Source organism: Poecilia latipinna, unplaced genomic scaffold, assembly GCF_001443285.1.
Source record: "Poecilia latipinna isolate Pla-1442-1.1 unplaced genomic scaffold, P_latipinna-1.0 Scaffold1459, whole genome shotgun sequence".
NCBI lineage: Eukaryota > Metazoa > Chordata > Actinopteri > Cyprinodontiformes > Poeciliidae > Poecilia > Poecilia latipinna.
Genome location: NW_015114075.1, coordinates 96,335 through 118,220, shown reverse-complemented (window position 1 = coordinate 118,220; position 21,886 = coordinate 96,335). Strand labels below are relative to the sequence as shown.

Genomic DNA, 21,886 nt, shown 5'->3' with positions numbered 1-21,886 from the left:
GCTGTTTATTTCCAGCTTTAAACATTAAAATTGTATCTGGGTTCAGTTTCTTTCCTTCTTTTTTTTAAATTAGCTCAGTATTTAAAGCAATTACACGTTCACCGTGTGCTTCGTTTTTCAGATCGGAGCACCTGTATGTATTCTTCATGCAGTGGAGTCCAGACATGTATGGCGAGGGCGTCAGGGGGATGGGACAAGAACCCGGGTTCATGGTGGTCAAAAAGAACGTTGCAGCAGAAACCCCCGACGACGAGCCCATCACCGACCTTAATGTGAAGGAGTGGGAGGTAAGGTCAAGTTTCCTCACATGGCCAAGAGCCGCATCTTTGTTGTTGTATCAAACCTCACAGATATGGATTAAGTTTACAGCTCTATGCTGGTTTAATCTATATCCTGTGAAACCCAAGTTTTATGTGCTAGGTTTTCTATTCATTTGAATGCTAAGTTAAATGTTAAATAATTGATTTGCTTTCATTACGCAGTGCATATTGTGGATGTATCGTGTAGATCTTGTTTGAACGCCATTTGAATTTTGTAACCGTCAAGCCTCTGTTTTGTACTCTACTTCTGTATTTTTGCACTGTTTTCGTACCACTGCATATTTTCTTTTTTTTTTTTTTAGTTGTAAATCTGTCAACTTTCTATCACTTTGCAAGTTATGTAAAATGTCACACTTGCTTTGCTTGGAAATGTGCTTCTCTGAGCTTCCAACCAAAGTGTTTTGCATGTTTGTGTAATTTATTTTTTTAATTCCTCCGAGTCACTGTATGGTAGTTCCATCACATGTCGTGTGATTGTCTCTAATGTCGGTCAACGTTTGTCACCTTCAGTTGCTGAATGACAAATGACCGACGCCACAATGAGTTACTTATGCTTTTTTAGTTATGAAAGACTCTGAAGGAAAAGTGACACTGATATGGGTTCTTCCTCTTTGTGAAAAAATTCTTTTGCGGGAGGAAGTGATGATGATGATGATGATGATGATGATGATGATGACTGCAGATTGAAATTTTTGCTTGTCCAGGTCAGTTTGGTGCTGCTTTGCGCTGAGTAGGATAAGATCTTCTATAGTCAAACGAGACTTGTTTCCACCCCGGTGATTAATGCAAGGGGTACATTCATTGTAGGGGGAAATTGAGACGACGGAGGCTGTGCCCTGCATTTAAATTTTAATGAAAATGAATGATGTAGGAAACAAAGTGGACTGATTTGTTTGTCTGTAGACTTCAGGCAAACAGGCAACATGATCCATTACATCTGAATAAATAAATAGGAATCGGAAGCAGGACGTTTTAGCAACCTGAAGCAAAAACTTGTTACTTTCATGGCTTATTTTGTCCAGCTGTATATTTAAAACTTGAAATAGTTTATTCAAATCCCTATTTTAACACAGAAGACAACTTGACAGTTTAAAAACGCTCTGGGACAGGGGTGTAGCTGTCTCTTTAAATTCCTGTCGGTTATGAGATGGGTGTGCTCGAGTTCCTCTTTTAACCAATAGGACGCCGTTTTCCGTCCAATCCAGTGTCGTCATTGGAGCTCAGCGATGACACGTAAGTCAGTCATTGCGGCGTTGAGGGGCATGGAGGGGGGGAAGCTTCTATTTCAGTCGACCAGTCTCCCAGGCTTTCTGCCAAACTCCCTCTGCTAGTCTCGGAGTGACACGGAGAAACTTAAAGGAGGTGTAATGTGACTGTCCAGCTTTAACATCAGCCAGTGAGCAGGAAATGTTCTCTAGGAGGGGGAAGGACCAAGAGACACGGGAGACTTCTAAGTACACCTGTGTATGTTGTCTGTGCTCTCTTTCATGTTCTCAGCCTCTAGCGGCATATATTTCTTTATGGTCAGTTGTTGTTGTTAGCGCGCTAGGCTAACGTGCTAACGGTGCATATGTAGCCTGCTGGGTCTTTACCCCGTTGAGTTTTGCGGCAGTTTTATGGGGAGATAAGTCGGTCCTTTATCACAACTGTTTGTATTGACTCTGTTTTGGTCTTCTTGGCAACGTGAGTCTCTATAAGCTGTTAAAATGTCCTGCAGTAACACGTCGCCGAGTTATTACACAGCCTATTGTTCATTTCCTTTTGACTTGGCTTGTTTGCTCTTGCTTTCTGTCCAAAATATACAACTCTTACCAAAATACTGATTTGTTTTTTTATGACATTATTTCTGTTTATCTTGGTTGAGTTAAATTTCAATTTCTCAACTGGAACAAAACAACTTTAGCTAGAGTAACAATAATTATTATGTAATGTAGACTAAGACTTTAAGCATCTCTAGCAAAAAGTTGCACAGTAACTTACTAACAGAGTAGAGCATATTCTTAAGACAATGTAAGACTGTATCATAAAAAGTATATCAATTTTCTACAGTAAAATCCTCACATTTAAACATTTGTTTTTGCACCTTTCTGACCATTTTAAATCATCACAATATTTTCTTATATTTTATTACCTAAATATGTAATTTATATACATACATTGTAAATTATGTTTAACGGCAACATGTTTGTAAAAAAAAAAAAAAAAAGCTTTTCTTATGTACTTCTAAGATCTAAAGCACATCTGCATTTACCCGAGATCCTGAATCAGATGGACAATCTGAAAGCTTTTAAATAGCCTGGTGGTCAAAAATGATGTGTAATAGTAGCTGAATATTAGGTATTGATTAAAACAATTCAGAACTTTATTCTCACCTCATTAAAACATATGATCCTGAATTGAAAGTCTGAAAAAATACTGATGTCTGAGCTAAACATGGAAGTCCAATAAACAGAATGTTCTCTTTTAGACCGTCCTACATCCTGTTTTTGCACATTTTCAGCACGTTATTAGCTTTTATGATCTACTATTGCTCTATCGACCACCTCTGGTGAGAATGCTTTTTTTTTTTTTACATGTAATTTGTGTATTCATGGCAGCTGTGATTGTTCATCGGCACGCAGGCTAGAAGCTCTCCATGGAGTTGTCTGGTTGTTGGATCAGTAGCCATTTTCAGTAGCCTGGTAGTCTGGATTTCAGCACTGCTGCTGACAAACCGCTCCAGCAGGTTTTGTTGCATCACGTTGACCTCAGCTGCTGTGTGTTAATGAAGAGGATTCTCACACTTGGGGTCTCACTGCTTTGCTTCCTCATCAGTGCATTTTTTTTTCCAGTTATTTTTAAATGGAACTGCAGGGTCTTTAGTACTGAGGTATAATGCGTTGCACAAACATGCAAAACAACTAAGTGCTCTTCTTCTCTCTCAGCTCTTAACAGAGGCAATCTGTCTGTTTCAGTTTGGGTATGCAAACTGAGCTTCACTACTTCTGCTGGTTAACTCTTTCAGGACTCACCTTTCCTCCCCCACCCAACATGGCCGACAATCGAAAGCGGTCGAGTTTTTATGTTTCCACTTGTTCCTGTGTTTGTGCTGCCAGGTAGTGTCTCTGACGGAGTACCACCGTCGGATCGATGCGCTAAACAGCGAAGATCTGCGCTCGCTCTGCAAACGACTCCAGGTGCCCTGACCAGCCCTGCTTACCCCTCTGTCTGCTCTGTCCAGCTCAGCTTCCACCCCAGTCCACACAGCCTCCTTTAGGCTCCCCGCTCCAGGCTTCCGTTGTAAAAAAAAAAAAAAAAAAATTGACACATAAATAGAGATGCGGAGAGTAGACACCGTAGTGGGAATAGTTGTAGATTATTACTTACAGGGTTCGTTGAAAATGCTTGAATTATAATAAGGTGTTTTCAAGGTTTGGGAAGTGTTTGATTTCTGTAAAATATCCTTGAAAGTGCTCGATATGCAAACTGCATGATTTGGTGATGAAGTGCAATCAAAAGCTTGATCAAAAGCCTAAATTTGGAAAGCATTATTTACAGTTGAAACCAGATATTTAAAGATAACAAAAAAAACATACTCTTTTTTTTGTTTTTGGTTTTTTTCTCACTGTCTGAAGTTAAATCAGACCAAACTTAAATTGTTTTTGGTCAGTTAAAATGATCAAAATTATTTCTGTTAGCTAAATGCCAGAAAACTTTGCTAGAATGTTTTCTTAAATTAGAGATGTGTTTTGTAAATTTAGGTGTACAGTGTATGTATACGAGAGATATTTCAAAACATTAAACTTTTCTAGGTTTAATTTTACATTGTTCCTGCTGTAGACTGTACAATATTACCATAAGATATTAATAACAGTAACAAATGTCATTAATAGTGAATTGAAACAGTCTTTTTCTTTTTAAGTTAATTTTTGTTTTTATTGATGCTGGAAAAGTTTGAAAACTTGCCTTGAAAATGCTTGAAAAGTTCTTGAATTCTAGTGTGAGAAGTGTATGAACCCTGTAATTATGTTTACATTGGCAGGCCCAGAAAGATTAAAATGGTTTATCACTTTGATGCAGAAATTGTGTGGTTTTCACGTGACATCAGTCTTATCTGTGGGTGTCAGGCTTCCCCTCTTAGAAACATGCAGTATTACAGACTGTTCATTCAGTTGTTCATCAGTTAGTAAATGTTGATGTTTAGTGATTGTATTTGAAGTGGGTTGTTCAGTGTGTGAATGGTTGGGATGTAGACGGCATAAATACTGACCAAAGACACAACGAGAGTCTGTCCCAGTGATGAGAGGGCGGAGTGAGACTCCCCTTACAGGATGAATGATCTTGTCTGGAGACAAAGCAGGACGGCAGGATTTGAATCGGGGCTGAAACAGGAGATGGTTCCTGGCCGCTGGTGGCGAAGTGCTCCACAGTCGGCCTCTGTTATTGAGGAAGATGAATAACCCGCCACAGTTCTTTTGGTTAGGGAGGGAAAAAAAGTGAAATTGAAGAGTTGCAAATTATTCATTGGGTTCATTTCCTCCTCAGTTTGCATTCTCGTCTCCCAGGCAGCATCTCTGCCTGTGCTCTCCGTTCTGCCAAACCGCCAAACTGGTACGGATCATCTGGCGTTGGAGGGAGGCAGCAACACGTTCAGCTGTCTTCATCAGATTCTTGAGTTTACAGTGTGATACTAGTAAACACCATAGCTATGGATCTGGCAGGAAAACCAGTTTCAAAGCATGGTTTTATTGTTATTCTTTTAGTTTAAAGCTGAACATCTGTTGCTCCTATAGTTGATTTTCTGTTCCCGGGTTTAGTTGCTTGTCGATTGCTGCGTTTCTATGCAGCCTGACTGTTATCTGTTGTAATGGAGAACAAGTAGTGAAGCTGCGACTGAACCCGTTCAGTGCCTATGATCTATGGAAGTAGCTTCGTAGTGCACATGGATCGCTAACAGTTGTTTGTTTGTAGATCACCACCAAGGAAGAGGTGAACTCCAAGCATGGCACATCGATCAAAGCCGAGCTGGAGCCAGAAACGTTCAAACCCAACCTCAAAGAACCCAGCGAACTCCTGGAGGCCGACCAGATAGAAAAGGTTTGTGAAGCCTGAAACATCCGTCACATAAGAGCTGGAGGTTATCAGCGTTTAGCCTTTGTTATGATAGCTTGGTGTGTACTCGCTGTTTCACTCCGTCATTTCCTTTATTACTATGAATATAATAGACAGAGTTGTAGTTGGTTTACTTTTAGGCTACTTTCACACAGCGGGTCTTGATCAGGGTCTCCTCATCCTTTAAAATGTCTCATCTAAAGTCCGTAGATATAAAATTAAGCAAGTTAGGTTTTAAATTCCATTCATAAAACCTAAAAGGTCTTAAAGCATTTTAAATTTGAGTTGGTGACGTCTGCAGAAAGCCTGTTGATGCTCAATTCCTGCTACTAAATAAATGTGACTGCAATCAGCCTTCTGAGTGATTGGCTTACACCCCAAAGAGACCCGCATATGCAGAAGAATGTTTTGATTTTTCTTCTGCTTTAATTTTTTTGCATTAGAATGTTTTACATTACAGAATAACAAAATAGAGAAGAAAAAAAAGCAGAAGAAAGCTGTCTTCACACAGCAGTGCACCATTTACAGAAGTAATGGCGCCGACCGTGAATCGTTTTTAAAGTTATTCACTAACAGCATCATCACAAGATCATAACAAGGTGAAGGAAGCTGATAGAAACAAAACACAACTAATAGCGAAGGCCTTATGTTAAACCGTTTTATTTTATATGGCCTTAAAAAAAATTTTATTGTCCTGGGGCAGAATTACAATGGATGTCTCGCATCAATGACCTAAAAGTCTGAAAAACTGCAACTAACAGCCAATATAAAATAAGTACCATAATAATAAAACTGACAAAAACAATAGTTTGACTACTCTGGTGAAACATGTAAAAATCAGCAAACTTTCTTCTAAATGGTTCAGAAATTGTTAGGAATTCTAAATATAATGTAGAATAAACATTATAGCATGATGTTGCTCAGAGCACAAAGTATAGAAATAGACTGAACAGATCTGCCCTTATGGATCAGGCACATTGCCACCGATGCCTCATCTATATTTTGTTTCAGTATCTGGGCCAATACAGATATTAATATCAGATCGGTTCATCTCTAGAATCTAGTCTGTGGCTTTTTTATGCATCTGTTAGAAATAAAGTGTGTACACTTCCCTTTTCCTCCACCACGTCTGTCAGCTTTATCTCCCCATCCAAACAGCCGCCGTTCATCCTGCTCTTCCTCCTCTCGTGGCTGAGCTCCACGTTTTGAGCAGAGCTGTTACTCTGCTTTAAACTCCAGACGGTGTTAAAATGTCACCACACATGTAATTGAGCATTGGTGGCTGTGACCTTTTCACTGCTTCAGTGTCTTTTTCTTTTCTTTTTTTTTCCGTCATGATTCCTTCATCTCTGTGTGTTCTACACACACACAGCTTGCCAGGAATCTCCCCCCACGGACCATCGGTTACCCCTGGACGCTGGCGTTTGGCACGTCAAAGCACGGCATGAGCATTAAGACGCTGTACAGAGCCATGCAGGGCCAGGACACGCCGGTCCTGCTGGTCATTAAGGACAGCGACGGTCAGGTGAGCAGAAAAGCTGTACTGCTGTACAGCGTATTAATATTTCTGATCTGTTTCTGCCTCTCCTCAAAGTCTCCTCTGTGTGTTTTCTCAGGTATTTGGTGCACTTGCATCTGAACCCTTTAAAGTCAGCGATGGCTTTTATGGCACAGGAGAGACCTTCCTCTTTACCTTCAATCCAGAGTTTGAGGTACGGCGTCAGTTCAGTGTCATGCTCTGTCATGTTTGAAAAGATTTTGCCCCTTTTTAAAAGTTATTCAGAGGAACTGGAGGTTTGATTTGTAACAATAAAGGGAGTTTGGTAGACTTCCTGAAATGAAAAAGTATCAGCAAAGGACAAATGCAAAACCTTTTATGTTCTTTTTCTAAATCCTATTTCTTTTCGTTCACCAGTAAGAGCTGTTCTCTCCTAAATCTTGGTTTGGTCTTCTGCGTGTGATTTCAGCTAAGACTCGGCTGAACTCCTGTTCTCTCCACAGGTGTACAAATGGACAGGTGACAACATGTTTTTCATTAAAGGAGACATGGACTCTCTGGCTTTTGGTGGAGGAAGGTAAGCCACAAACCAGACGACCTGAACTATTGGAACTGAATATGATCTGATTCTGTGATCTGTCGATCAGGCGAGACTGCTCACTTCTTGGTTTAATTTAAAATGAAATCTGCCTCACACCCTGTGGCAACTGTCAACGAGGGTGTTTTTTGTTTGTTTTGTTTTTTTTCACTATTTCACTGCTTAGAGTGAGGTCATCACTGCCATCATGTTTGAAAAATGTGTTTACTTATTTGGACTTAGAATTCAGGGCAACTCACGGAAGGAAAAGCAAGTTTTGGAAAATATTTTCTGTGATTTATGATTTGTTTTCAAGGAAAGGAGGTGAGAAAAAAATGGATTGACTTTATGAAAAAAATTTTAGGTTTTACTTTTTAAGTCCAGGACTGCTATATTTTGCACCCAATCCTCCATTTTTATAAGTCATTGAAGTTATTTGTAGCATATTTATTCCACCCTCAGAGGAACTAAGACCTAAAATGAATAACATTCGTCTCCATTATGAGTGAATGTAGATGTGGGTGATATGGACTTAAAGCTTTGTCATGATATTTTGTGGTACTGTAATGAGTACCACAAAATATCACTTCAAACATGAGTCTGGCAGCTGATTGGCTGGATGATAATTACGGTTAAAAACTATTTCTTACTACTGTTTTTAGCTGTATGGCTGTGACTGCATGACACCACAATCAGCCCCACAAACACAAAAACATGATAAATTTCATATCATGATGAGAAATTTATCCCGATAAATGATAAATGTTAATCCCATAGCAGATGAAACCTTCTAACTGGAATTGTAGCTTAGATTTGCCACATCTCTTCTACAGATGTGAACCTGAATACTCGCAGTAGCATCCAGCTGTGTAAAATGCCTCCTGTGTGTGTGTGTTCTGTTCCAGCGGTGAGTTCGGCCTGTGGCTGGATGGAGACCTGTACCACGGCCGGAGCCACTCCTGTAAAACCTTTGGGAACCCAATGCTCTCCAAGAAGGAGGACTTCTATGTGCAGGACATCGAGGTGTGGGCTTTTGAATAACAAACCTGCTGCAACACAGGGGGAAAAAAACAAGTCCTACACACAGGACCAAACCCAGGGAGCGGTCCTCCTTCAGAACAGTGGCAACATCCCAAACCTAACTGCACACCACCAGGTGCTCCCCTGTCTGGAGGCCAGCTACTGGATGCTTGTTGTGCGTTAACTACTGCAGTTATTAAGCAGCTTTGTTTTTTGTTTTTTTTCTTTCGTTTTTTTTTTTGTTTGTTTTCTTGTTTTTCTTTGTGAAAAATAAACCTGTGTGTATCTTATTGCAGCCCTGTGCGGCGTCTGTGCAGAGTAGGGAGAGTACGAGGAGAAATGTGAGGAAAGCAGGTTAGGGACCACGCGGTCGCTAAGGGCAACTGGACTTCCTGAGGCTGAGGTTTGGGACTGCTGCAAGAAAGGAAAGCTGCCCCACCTGGTCCAAATAGTGCATCAGAACTCTGAAGAACCTCAAGGAATCCCCCAACCCTCCCACATCACCACACCACCACCTTCTGGGATCCCAGCTAGAACTCCAACTCACTGCGCTGTTGGCCGTTACGGAGTGAGACCCAGTCGGAGGAAACCGAACACATTCCATTTCTTTTGATCGTGGAGTGTCAGAAGTGGTGAACTTACAAAAAAGAAAAATAAAAGCGTCCTCATCAGGATCCGATGACGTTAAAGCGAGCGAATACTTGCTGTGTGTGTAGGTGAAAGGGGGAGGGGTGAGTTTGTCCTCCCCTCCCTCCTCCTTTGAGGCTTAACTTATTGAGTATCGTGTGTCGTAGTCCTGTCGTTCACTGTCCATAGCACACCATCTGAAAGCACATAGCTATAACCAGACCACCCGTCGTCGTAGCGTTCCGTTCAGTGGGTGTACGTGTGAGTCCAGCTGCCGGCTGGACGCTGGCTCTACTGTTTCGTAGACAATAACGTGTTGCAATAGATTTGTGGAATATGCAAATAAACTGTCCTGTGACCTCAAATAACCCCGCCGGGCGGCGACTCTTCAGCCGCCGTTTGGAGAGAGAGAGAGAAACATGTAAAGCTTTTACGTCTTGATACACATAATTGCTTCTCTGGGTATCATTTGAAGGCCTGAGACGTGGTTACCTGTTTTACATGCATATATGACAATTATATATTGTATATATGATTATATAGCTTTATATAATCATATATATTTTGCTGTTGAGTGTGACAGTGATATATTTGTGCTGATATTTCAGCTGTTACTATATATTGTATATTACCCTGTAAATTAATGGTAAAATAGTAGATTTGTTGCAATATATATATATATATAAATACATTATGCTATATAAATATATATATATATAAAATAAAGTGTGAATCAATGGGTTGCTTTTAGCACTTTAATCTGGTTCAAAAGCGTCAAGGCCAGGTTCTTAGATTATCTTAGAAGTAGCTGTACAGTATATTTTTTTTCCTTCCTGTTAACTGTTACTAGAAAGCTTGCTGCTACCATCAACAGGAAAATGTCCTAACGCTCTCTGGAAGGACGAGGATTACTCTGAGGATGTAACGTTTGGGGAAGAAATGTTTTAAAGACAGCAGCAGGTCTCGGTTTCTCTCCGCACATGGTCGCCAGGTGAGTCTGAGGCAGATGCACATAATAAACGTGGGAGAACAACATAACACTTCCCCATAGAGTCCTGACTTCCCTTTTTTCCTTTTTTTTTTCTTTTTTTTCCCTTCCCCTCCCTTGTATTCTGGTCTTCCACGCCAGTATTTGTCTCCATGTGGAAAGTCGCAGCAAGTAAATATGGTTACCTCTTTAATTTCACCAGAGCATTGTATCAGTGATGTACAAATACTAATAAAGCTGAAGTAATTGTTGTAACCAGCGAGATCTCTGCATTTCTGATTTTTCTCTTCCGTTTTATCTTTAACCTGCACAAAGTAGCACACAGTTTCAAGTGGGAAGTAAATGCTGCTGCTTCTTTTCTAACAAAAAACATTTTAAATTATGATATGTACATGTACTCAAAAATAAAATCCAATGCACACAATTAGTACAACCTGTGTGTAATTTTTGAGTATGCATCCATGTCGTCAAATGGAGACCTTCATAAGAAGGTATAGAAGCTGCAGTATGTATATAACTTTTATAAACAATCTGTAAAACGATGAGTATGACGCCAAAGTGCTTTCCTTTAGTTCAGGAATAAAAACTAAAACTGAAATAACATTAGTAGAAACATAATGACAATGTACTAAAAGCAATACTAAATCTCTCTGAACAGAGGTCACTGATCATCCACACAACTCAAAAAGGTAAATTGTTTGTTCTAGATATTTTTTTAAAACTTTCTCCATGTCCTGACGGTATGACACAAAAAAATCAAGTTCCTCCCTCTGGTCCCAGTGACCAATCAGAGCCAGGGGGAGGGTCTTAGCGCTGCCAGTCACCTTTAGCTCCCTGTTGGCTACAGCTAATTCCCCACAACAGAGCCTGGTATGAATGCTACAGCTAGCTAACATGGCCACTATAATGGGGGATAAAGGATTTTCCTTTAAAGGTAAGTTGTTTCTCAGCATTTAGCACATTTAGCAGCTATTTTTGCAGTTTCAAGATGAATGAGCGCAGGTGTCTGCCTTTAACTGTGTGAAGCTGGTGGAGATTTATCCTAAAGGACTTTAGTAACTTACACCTGTAAGTTGAGGACTTGACACACATACTCCCCGTAATTTTGAGAAGCAAATGTATTTCTTTTATTCCTCTTGACAATTATATGCTGGTGTGTGTCGGTTTATTTTAGCAGTGAACTTTTTATCACATGAACTAAATTTTAAAGTTAGAACTTGTAGGTCAAAATGTTTTCTTTATTGTTTTGAAAAATACTAGATGCTGAAAAAAAGGTTTTCTGCATTTGCCTCGTAAAAAGAAGAGTATCCGGTTTTTTGAGTATCCCCTCATTTCCCCCTCATTTGGGGGGAATGAGAGGAGAAGGGTCTCTGTTGCGAAGCTCGAAGCACATTTATTCTAAAACATCCTGCATACAACACTATTTACCAGCTCCTGAATTTTAATTCTAAAGCACAACATGGTGCCTTAATCTAGTTTATTGCGACCTGATCTGATTCAAAGCAAGAATGTATGTGTGAGTGCGCCCTCTGCTGGTCGTATATAATATTCATTAAAGCCTTAACTCCAGTTTTATGGCAGATCTTCAAATTCAGGTGATTTCTCTACAAACATTCACCTCAACTGAACAACAGATATATCTGATAAATACTTTAGACAAACAGTAGATGATTTGTACTATGTTTTTCCATTTTATAAATAAAAAAAACAACCCAGAGACCATTAAAGTAGAAGAATTTATTAAAAATGTTTTGTCTTGTAATTATGTTTCTTCTATAGCTTTATCCCATGACCTAATCCCTTTTCACTTAACTTAGTATATATACACACAAAATCCAGCCGGACAAAACCGGGAAACTTGGAGAAAGGCCAAACGTTTGACTTAAAACTAACGTTGGACGTTTGTTCAGCAACAGCTGAACATATGAAGGCATTTTCTTGGGGGGGTGAGTACAAAGGTCATCAGAAAGGCCTTCAGTTTGGCTTTCCCATCACTGTGCTTCAATTTAAAATATAAAAATTAGTTTTTCATTCACTATAAAAATAAAACGACACAATAATATACAGAAAAGTCATAGACACTATGCTAGGCTACGTCCCAAATAAACTCTGCAGCAGTAAGGGCTCCTAGTTCACAGAAAGGCCTTCATTAAAGGCCTTCCTGTTTAATTAGTCCATAAAGTTAAAGAGAGGGACAAGAACATTCTGCTTTAGTGCAACAACCAACATGCACAGATGCAGAAGTGGGCCACAGTTAAAAACAAATGCACTTGTCCTGCTCTGAAGTCAAAATGTCTGCCATAAAGCAAACCTGTTGTCAGTAGATCTACGTAACTGATGTGATTGTCACCAGCTCTAAGGCACAAACACAGAAGCTTTGGAGGGAGGACCACACACACACACACAGTTTGGTTATTATGTCCCCATATTGTGCTCGTTAGTAGACAAGGTACTTGAGTTCAGAGTAGATGAGGGGGAACATGACGGTGCAGGCCCTGTACAAGATGGCGGCGCTCTTAAACAGCGCTCGAGGTTTGGTGCTCCAGGATTCCGACTTGAAGTTAAAGTAGACTGCGTACAGCGCCACGGCAAAGAAGTGACCGATCAGGGTCATGGGTTTAGGCGACAGGCTGTGAAAACAAAAAAAGTTTTCAATGTTTAATTCTGATTTTAAAGAAACGATATGTAAAGAAACAATATTAGGTGCAAGTGTGCTACACTTTGTACAATATTGTCACCTTCCTAGAATAATAGCCTAAGTTCTTTTTTTTTTTTTTTTCAAAAGGGATTTTTGCAAAAAATGAAAATCGCCGCCTATTTTTTGCCAGAAAACAATTTAGGCAAAAACTAAATTACTTTTGGCAAAAATTGACTGAGGCCATTATTATTTTTGGAAGGTAGCGACATATGAAAGCTGCATTTGTGTGCGTTTGCAGCTTACACTGAGAGGAGACCAATGGGGCCAGTGATGCACGATCCGCCCAGTTTAAAGTACTGGAAGCAGGCCTTCCTCAGCTCATGGAGAGAATCTGATGAAACCCAACACAAACACAGATTTAGATTATTCTGTCTCCAACATTTCATATCGTCGCTGCATTTCCCCTCATGTGCCGTCAGATGCAGAGCGAGGCAGTGACTCACTGTCAGTGGCTGCAAACAGCTCGTACAGAGCCTGGGCCAACACGTTCACTACAAAAGAATGTGATGACTTGCGTTCCCAGTGGAATTTTTTCTTCGCCTGTTGGGAAGAAGAAGAAGCGCAGAAGGGAGGGTGTAAAAACACAGGGTGTTAAATTGCACACTGGTCTGCAGTCTCCCACCTACAGCCCAGTTTAATAAAACATGATGCAGCTCAGTCCAAATATAGATTCTGCCTGAGTCTCTCCTGCTCAAGTTTGATCCTGGACAATCAACCAACCGCAGGCTCTGGACACAGCCTTGTGATTTATATCAACGCCAGCACCATCATCTTCCTCTTCTTCTAACTCTGACTTTGTTTTTTATTATTATTATTATTATTATTATTATTATTATTATTATTATTCTCGGAGAGAGGAACATTAAATAATCACCTGTAATAAAGCCGTGTCGTTGTACAAATCCGGAATGTTTCTGAGCAGACCCCTCCAGATGCACACGTCGTTAAGGGCAACGCTCATCCCGCCCCCCGTCAGAGGATGCCTCATGTTGTAAGCGTCGCCCAGGAGGAGCACACCTGGAAAATAACGCTAATCTCAGTCTGTGTTGTTCTGGTACTAATGTCTAATTCCAGCTCACTCCCAGGATGATAAAGAAACAGGTGGGGCAGGGGGCTGACTTTGTTTTAGTTCAGTTTACTGTGAAGAAAATGTTTCTGCCTAAATGTAGCGCTAACCTATTTTTAGTTTTCACTTAAAAATGCTTAAAAAAAGAAAACACATGGGTGTTCAAATTGTGGCCAATGGGCCGTTTGTGTCCCTTTGATTGAGTTTGTGTGGTCCTCAACTGCCATTCAAAAATGTTACAAATTTTTTCCGTCCGGTAGCTGGTTGACTTTTTTATTTTAATCAGGGTGAAATTATTCCCAACATCATTTTCTTACAATGAAAAAGTTAATGATGACAAAATATTTTGAAAACTTTTCTAAAAAGCACAACCACGTCTATTTGGCTAAATGTAATAAGCGCTTTGAAAGAAATCTTGTTCTTAATTAAATTTGTTCAATTGAACCCAAAATAATTAGTAAACTAGACGCCTTTCTTGTAGTACAGCAAACATGAAAAATCCTCTAAGTTTAGGACTAAAACAAAAATTAAATTACTTTATTTGCTTGAGTTTAGTTCATTTTATTATCTTATCCTTTTATTAAGAACTTTTGATTCTGCGATTCCTCATGATTTCTGGCAGTAGCTACGTCTAGCTGTTGATCATGTGACCTGTGAGACATGAAAAAAGTGTTTCCATTGCAGTTTTGATGCAGCCAAAAAAAAAAACCTAACACCTCATCCTAGCATCAAAACATTTGATCAAAAATTGCTGTTTCCATTAAGCAAATATATTTTCGAAATGTCAAATTGTGCAACTAATGCCAATAGAAACGCAGCCAGTGGGACAACGAAGGATTTTCTATTCTGAAATTCTCAGCATGTCCTGCTGACGTTCAAACATCCGTTATGATAAGTAAAATAAACAATATGAAAAAAGTCTCAGCATCCTTAAAGTAGTTTACTATAGCGAACTTTGAAAATAGTAGAAAATGTTTGATTTAACCTTGAAATTCTAAGAAATTTAAGGAAAATGGCTAGGGAAGCATAAGCATTGTTAAAACAAACACATCTGAGTATACAGCAGACACGTTGGCTGATTGTGTGTGTTTTCCTGGGTTAAAAGTCGCAGCAGGAAGCGACAGATAGACTTCAGTACCTGGCTTGTTGACGGGGGCAGGAGGGAGGAAGCTGGCGGGCATGGACCTGAGGCGGTCGTTCTGCAGCGCCTCCATGAAAGGCTCCTTTAAATGCTCTGCAGAATGGGAGAAAGGGAGAGCACAGGAGGTCTGTCAGCTGGAAGAAAGCACACAGGTGCATTCTGGGAACAACTGGGGAGTAGGAAGCCTTTTCTTTCTCAGTGCATCAGCGGTGCAGTGGGACTCTGAGGTCATGGGAGTCGCTGCTTTGATACTGTGGCTTTGACGTTTCAGCTGAATGACGGAGAAAACGTCAAATTCTGAACTTTTTTGTGGCAATTTATGTTGAATGTTTGTAAATCAGAAATTCTGTCAATTTAGTTGTTTCTTTAGGGAGTTTTGAACTAAAATTTTCAATTCTTTTTTGTTTTTTTGTCATAATTACTTTGGTAACGTTTATCCCCCCCTCCCAGTTAATTTAAAGGGGCAGTATTTTGTCTTTTCCAACCACAGTCTAGTGACACACAGTCTTGATTTCAGGTACAGGACTATTAAACCAATAGATAATCCAGAATGAAGCGCTCTGAGCAGGACCGACCTGGTAGCTGTGGGTGTATCCTCTCAGCCATGTACCCTGGAAGGTCGCGAGGCATCTCCCCTCTGATGTCCACCAGCACCCTGGTGTGAGAGGAGGAGATCTGGTAGATGAGCACCGGGTTGGGGTTGGCCAGAACCAGCTCTGCATGGTTGGCCTTAAACTGGGGGCAGTCCTGTTGGGAGCAGCATTAGATACTGGTTTAATGGTGGACATGTCCTTTTAAACCTTTTATTACTGTGTTATTACTGTTTTACTAGGTGTTTTATGTGATAGAAACTAGAAGTCACTTTTCCTAAATGAACTCATAATAAATAAATTCCATTAATGATCATTTTCAATGCAGCTCAGATTTTGTCTTTAAAATGAGTTAGCCTCTCACTAATTTAGTCTTTATTCAAGACTAACTTAGCATCTCAATGCTAAGCATGTAGCAGCAGAATTAAGAAAGTTGTCCCACTACTAGCTCTAATTAAAAGGTTCTTCTCTTCCTACCTTCATGAGGCACCCGACAAAGTGAGAGGAGATGCGAGCTTTCCCTGACACCAGACTCTTCCTGAATTTGGAGAAGCAGCCGTCGGCCACCACGGTCAGCCCGGCGTAGATATCCTACAGGAAACACGGCGGCGCGGTTAGAAAGTTCCTCCCGTAGGATGAGAGGGAAGTGTGAGATTTAAAGCAGACACCTTGATGTCTCCAGTTTCTCTATCTTTGTACTGGACTCCAGTTACACAGCCGTCCTCCTCCAGCAAGCTGCTCACCGTGCCTTCTATGAATCTGACACTAGGGGGCGCAATGAAACAGCTAATTAACAATCAAGAAAACCAGCAAGTGAGAACATTTTCTATCATTATTAAGGTTATTATAGACAGAAAATAGGGAGTCAGTTTCCACCAAGAATTTGTGAGCTCCAAAAGTTGAAGATTTGTGAGAAAAAAAAATTAAATTTTGAGATTAATCTCAGAAATTTTCTAGAAAAAATTTTAAAATTTGAGTTTCAAGAGCTTTTGACTTTACTTTTGAAACTCAGAAAATTTCCAAAAGTGGAAAAAAATTTTATCCTTGATTGTCAGAAAATTTCCAAGTTTTTTTCTAGAATATTATATCTGAGATTAATCTACAAATTCCTCATTTTTTTCTTTCTATCTTCGATGACCCTAATATCCTGTCGTAGTTAGTTACCGATATGACTCGGCTTACTTTGACTCTGCCATGGCAGCTCTCCTCAGCCCCATTATGAAGCGGCCATGATGGAAAGCTCGTCCACACTGGACGCTCCCTTTCTCCTGAGGATAAGGGATCTCCACCTCTGATTGGCTGTCCATGTCGTGGATCACGTAGCCATTCACCTGGTGGGCGTCCAGACCTTCCACCGAACCTGAGGCCAACAGTACAGTTACACAACGCAGGTTCATGACTGAATAAACACCTCATTATGTGGTGCAGAACTGGAAAACTGGGTGAAACCTGATGGCAGCCTTTTCAAAATAATATGCTAAAATACAAAAAGTCTGCTGTTTAGTTAATGGTGTTGCACATGGTTGGATAAATGAATCTTTAGACATGAAAAGAAACTTTGACCAAATTTAATATACTTCCACAATCACAGCCAGACCAAGGCGTACACAAACTAACCAGCTGCTTGGGGCCTCCAGGCCAGAAGGGGCCCCAATAATGCTTAAAATTTCATACATAAGATGAGAAATTTGTATTTTTTGTATAAGTTAAACACTTTCAAAATTATATTTTTTCTGTGCCAATACCTGTAAATACAAAATTTAGTCTGTTTTCCGTGTTCCTACTGAGTCTGTTCTGAAGCACCGCCATCAGCTCAACAATTAACCATGAAGCTAGTCTAGTGAAGCAGTGGTCAAATATGACTAATGTTTCATTTTTAACTGTGTTGGTGGGTAATTAGCTTAATTGGAAGTTCCCTCCAGATCAAATTCTGCATAGGGCCTTGTCTAAGCTCAGGGCGATGTGCACAACAAATAATCCGTATATTATGCAAATCCCGTATTTTTTTCTGAATAAAGATTATTACAGGAGGAATCTGAGTTTCTAGTCGACTTTATTATTTTTATTAAAATTCTTCAAGAATAATGCTAGAGGAGCCATATCACATCTTATATGTCCAAAGGCTCAATCTAACAAAAAAGTAGATTCAACAGAAGCGCTGAAGTGCTTCAACCTTCACCATCTGTTCTACCTTAATGCAGCTCATTCTAACACCTTTTTGATCAGGCAGAATTAACTTTCACTCAGTTAATTGTCTTGCTTGAAGGTAGATTAAAATTAATTTGTTAAAAACACATTGTAAATGAAGTATTCAGCAGAAATACAGACACAGATGTATTTGTTATCACTTCTGGTGAATATGTGTGAAAAGCCTAAAAATAAATTTACAATTTATCGGAGAACCTAATCTTACATTGAAAATTGCAGCAAGACACAACTTTTAATTTGAGAAAATGTATGTATTAATTTTATATTAATTCTGTTTCATAAAATCACTGATGGTATGAATATTAGTACCATTAACAATCTGTTTAAAAATAGATGTAACAAACATGTTTTGATTATTGAAACCATAACTTTCTGTTTCCCTCAGTATAATTCCTCTGAGCCAATGGTGGACTAATATTTTCAGTGTCTCGCATGGTTATCATGTTTACAAGACATAAAATAATAATTAAATAAAGCTTTCAGTATCCTCCTCTGTTCTGAAATGTTAAAACAGACTTAGTGCTTCCTTGTTGACTAAAGGAGCTCGTATTTACAGCAGGAGTATTAATGGTGCCAGCAGTGATTCTTTTACAGTCATTTTTTCCCTCTGAATTGAGTTAAATTCATTTATTTATTAATTAATTTATTTAAGCTATTTTAAAGTGTTAGTGAGACTCAGAAAAAATGAGTCTTATTATATCAGACTGAGGTTTTGAATCTGATCTGACTCATCATGACTGAAGGTCATAACTGTTTGACCTTTGTGGTGCTTTCTGCATAAGATCAGATAACTTCTTCCGATTGGTCGGTAGAAATACTGGTGTCACATTTTCTACATGTTCAATTTCTATATGTTTATTTTATATAGTCAGTGGTTGCCTTCCTTTTTCTCTCTTCTTTCTTTCCTGTCCTCACTGTCTCCCTCTTCTGTTTTATCTATGTAATGTCCTGCCACATTTTCAGAAAATCATAACATAACTTTCTGCTTAGCAAAGGGGGGAAAAAAACAATTCAAACTTGAGTGGTGGAGCATGTTGGGCAGTTTTCTCCCAGCAGTAACTGACCTTCCAGTCCCAGGTCCCTGAGGGCCCTGAAGCCCCCCGGTTGGAGCAGTTCCCCTACTATTCTGTCCGGCTCCTTCAGGTCCCTCTCCACCACCGTCACCCTCCTGCCGTCCCGGGCCAGGACAGCCGCCATGGCCGAGCCCAGGACTCCGGCCCCGACTACCACCACATCTGGCCCCGGGCCCTCAGAGGAGCCACAGACTGGGGCACACTGTGAGGTTGAGGACTCCGGTTCCGCTCTTCTTCTTGTTCTCTTACTCTGCAAATTAAAAAACCTTTTTCTAGACTTTTCATAGTAACAGAAACAAAACCCAGCCAGACTAAACCAGCAGAAGGTAAAGCATCTCTGCTGACTTACCTTTTCAGTTTTCTTCTTCTCTGCTTTCTTGCTGCTTTCAGCTGCAGTTTGAGGGATGAAGTGTTTGACCAGAGGTAGAGCCGACAAGATGCTCAAAGGCAAATAAACTATCTGAGATACTGACAGTTTGTGACCTTGAACAAATCTAATGTAAGAGATCAGCAGTCCAGCTGAGAGGAACAGAGCTGCTATCAGCAGCAGCTCCTTGTGAGCCACATTCAGCAGCATGTTGGACTTTTTATAAATATATGTGAAAGTTGCAATTCCCAAAAAGGTCCACATTGTTTCAAAATAGTTTAAAAAAAAATACTTAAAATAAAATCTTCTGCCTGCGAAGTTTAAAAAAAAAAAAAGTTTTAGATTGTTCTGTTGCCGGAAAAAAAAAATAAACAAAAAAATGAAGAAGCCCGATGGCAGAGGCTGGTCGCAGACAGTTGGAGAGACGCTGCTGAATATTTTATGATAATAACAAACAGAGGGCACTTTAGATTGGCTGGGGCCTCGCTCTGTCTGCTGCTCCGCGCGGCCCTCCAATCAGGACCGACGTCAAGGTGAGCAGAGCTCGCGCTATGCCCTGATTGGACGGCGGGGACACCACCGCGCGTCCTCTGGTTCGCTGATTGGACAACCGCGGGGCAGGTTGGTAGTATGATGTGATGTCAATGGAAGGTACGCGTTTTATTTCGTCTTTTTTTTCCTGTGCCGAAGCAGAAGTGACAGAAAAGATGTACTCTGTGAGATCTGACAGGATGGCTCACTCTTTGGGTAAACCCAGAATGCCGTAAAGAAAACATATGACTCAGGAAAAAGCGCACAGTGAGAGCTCTTTCTGAATTTCTTTCTGTGTCTGAGCTAGTTAAGTCTGAAAATGTTGGAAATATTGTATATCTACATTACTTATCATAAAATGTTGACTTAATAATTGTATGACGTTGTTGAGAGAAAGTGTAACAAAAATGCCAAACAATAAAATATCTCTTGTAGTGACACAAGTTCAAGTTTTGACCTGTAACCTGTTTAAATTTGGACAAATTGACTGGCTTCCTCATGGAAATTATGTAATCCTAAATCTCTTACCGCTTATATGGAGACGGTGTTTGAAATATGACTGATACGAACTGGAGATAATTCCTTGAGTCTTAAGTTTTTCAGGAACAAGCGGAGACTTCACTTCCCATATGGAGAAGGTTTCACTCTGAGTTGGTGAAGTTCTGTGAAGTGTGAAGTGTGTGTCTGAATGAAGTGGTCAGCAAACAGGACGACTCCTTCACTTTGCTTCAAAGGTTTTCTGTTTAAAACACATCACTGCTGAATTATTTGATTGGATTAACTTTATATATATATAGTCTTTTAGGCATCCTGTAGAATCAATACCAACAATCAATTCAAGAAATATTTTCAATAAAGACAAAGTATTTTATTTATTTCATATCAATACTTCCTACTTGCTGCTACTCGGCAAATTCCAGACTTTTCTCCTGAAAATAAACAGAAACAAAAACTCTAGAGTAGAGGAGATGTTTGTTTTAAGTTTCTGAAGCTGCAGTAGAATCAGATCTAGCATGATGTGACAAAATTCCTGTCACATCAAGACTTTTTAATAGTGAAGAATCAATCCATCCATCCATTCATCATCCATCCATTCATCATCCATCCATCTAAAGCCTCTTTTCACTTTTAGGAGCAGTTTTACTAGCTGTACTTTTTACATTTAATTTATTATGAAGTATCATTACTCTTCCTTGAAAAATTCTGGATCATCTACCCACTGAGAGCGTCTGCACTGAATGAACAACAAACGTGAAATAACCAAACATTCACCACAAATGCAGCTTTTGTTGAAGTTTTATAAGTTGTTATATTTAAATAAATTGATTCGGGAAAGTATTTCTTTTGCTTGACTTTGTTATTTTTTAATTATGCTGTTTACATGAATTATTTTCATTTTGGACGTAGAATACCAAAAACTTTCACGGAACTTTATAAAAACTGCGCAGTTCGCTCATCGGACACAAGGTGTCACTGTTTCCTTTTGAAAGCACGTTGTTTTGTTTTGCTCTGTCGGCTGAATCACGTGACTATTTCATATGCGATGAAAACTGCTGTGGTCTCACAAACCCCCTCAAGTCTCACGTTGTAGAAGAAGACAATATCCAAAAGTCACGTGTTACACAGTTTACAGTCTGCTGCTTCAGTGTTTGATTCTTTTTTAAGTCCAGCTTATAGAAATTATTTTGCTTCCAAAATCAGATATTTGCATCTTTCAACATTTTTCATTAAATATTTTAATTTTTTTCTTTTTACTGATTTCAGCCTTTGCGCCTCACAGTTTTAATGGGTTCAGTTTATAGTTTGTTAAACCACTTGATTCATTCAGAAGAGCAGTGCCTTGCAAATAAAACAGTTTTTTCATTCAGTCATGTTGCTATGACGAACATTAAGTATTTTATAGGAAGCTTGTAGACCACATGAAGTAGACCACAATTAGAACATGGGAGAAAAATTATGTTTATAAAGATTTTTACAAATGAAAATATGAAAAACGTCACCCTCTTTTACAATAATAACCTAAGTTAAAGTCCGGTGTCACCTCGTCAATAAACAGATGTTCTGTGAAAGCCTCAAAGGTTCATTAGTTCC

The 21,886-nt window shown here is 39.5% G+C and overlaps 2 protein-coding genes across 4 annotated transcripts in view; one reads left to right on the top strand and one right to left on the bottom strand.

Moving 5' to 3' along the window:
• The window catches only part of oxr1a (oxidation resistance 1a), a 58,441-nt gene extending 49,281 nt beyond the window's left edge, over window positions 1–9,160 (top strand). Inside the window, exons 8-14 of one of the 3 annotated variants that reach the window (XM_015057384.1) lie at window positions 122–287; window positions 3,416–3,496; window positions 5,271–5,396; window positions 6,784–6,936; window positions 7,028–7,123; window positions 7,413–7,486; window positions 8,392–9,160. In XM_015057384.1, the coding sequence (XP_014912870.1) occupies window positions 122–287; window positions 3,416–3,496; window positions 5,271–5,396; window positions 6,784–6,936; window positions 7,028–7,123; window positions 7,413–7,486; window positions 8,392–8,527 (832 nt within the window). In that variant the 3' untranslated portion in view covers window positions 8,528–9,160. Of the gene's footprint in view, window positions 1–121; window positions 288–314; window positions 1,785–3,415; window positions 3,497–5,270; window positions 5,397–6,783; window positions 6,937–7,027; window positions 7,124–7,412; window positions 7,487–8,391 lie in introns of those variants that run through there. The other 2 variants (XM_015057386.1, XM_015057385.1) reach the window with 2 other exon arrangements.
• Window positions 9,161–11,892: 2,732 nt separating this feature from the next.
• Window positions 11,893–19,708, bottom strand: sqlea (squalene epoxidase a). Its single transcript, XM_015057397.1, has 11 exons — window positions 19,247–19,708; window positions 18,889–19,147; window positions 16,799–16,976; window positions 16,285–16,381; window positions 16,094–16,207; window positions 15,602–15,773; window positions 15,024–15,119; window positions 13,694–13,836; window positions 13,263–13,359; window positions 13,063–13,150; window positions 11,893–12,751 (listed from the first exon to the last, which is right to left on the bottom strand). The coding sequence occupies exons 1-11, from the start codon at window positions 19,526–19,528 to the stop codon at window positions 12,559–12,561; spliced, it is 1,719 nt and encodes a 572-aa protein (XP_014912883.1). The 5' UTR covers window positions 19,529–19,708; the 3' UTR covers window positions 11,893–12,558.
• Between the last annotated feature and the right edge of the window lie 2,178 nt (window positions 19,709–21,886).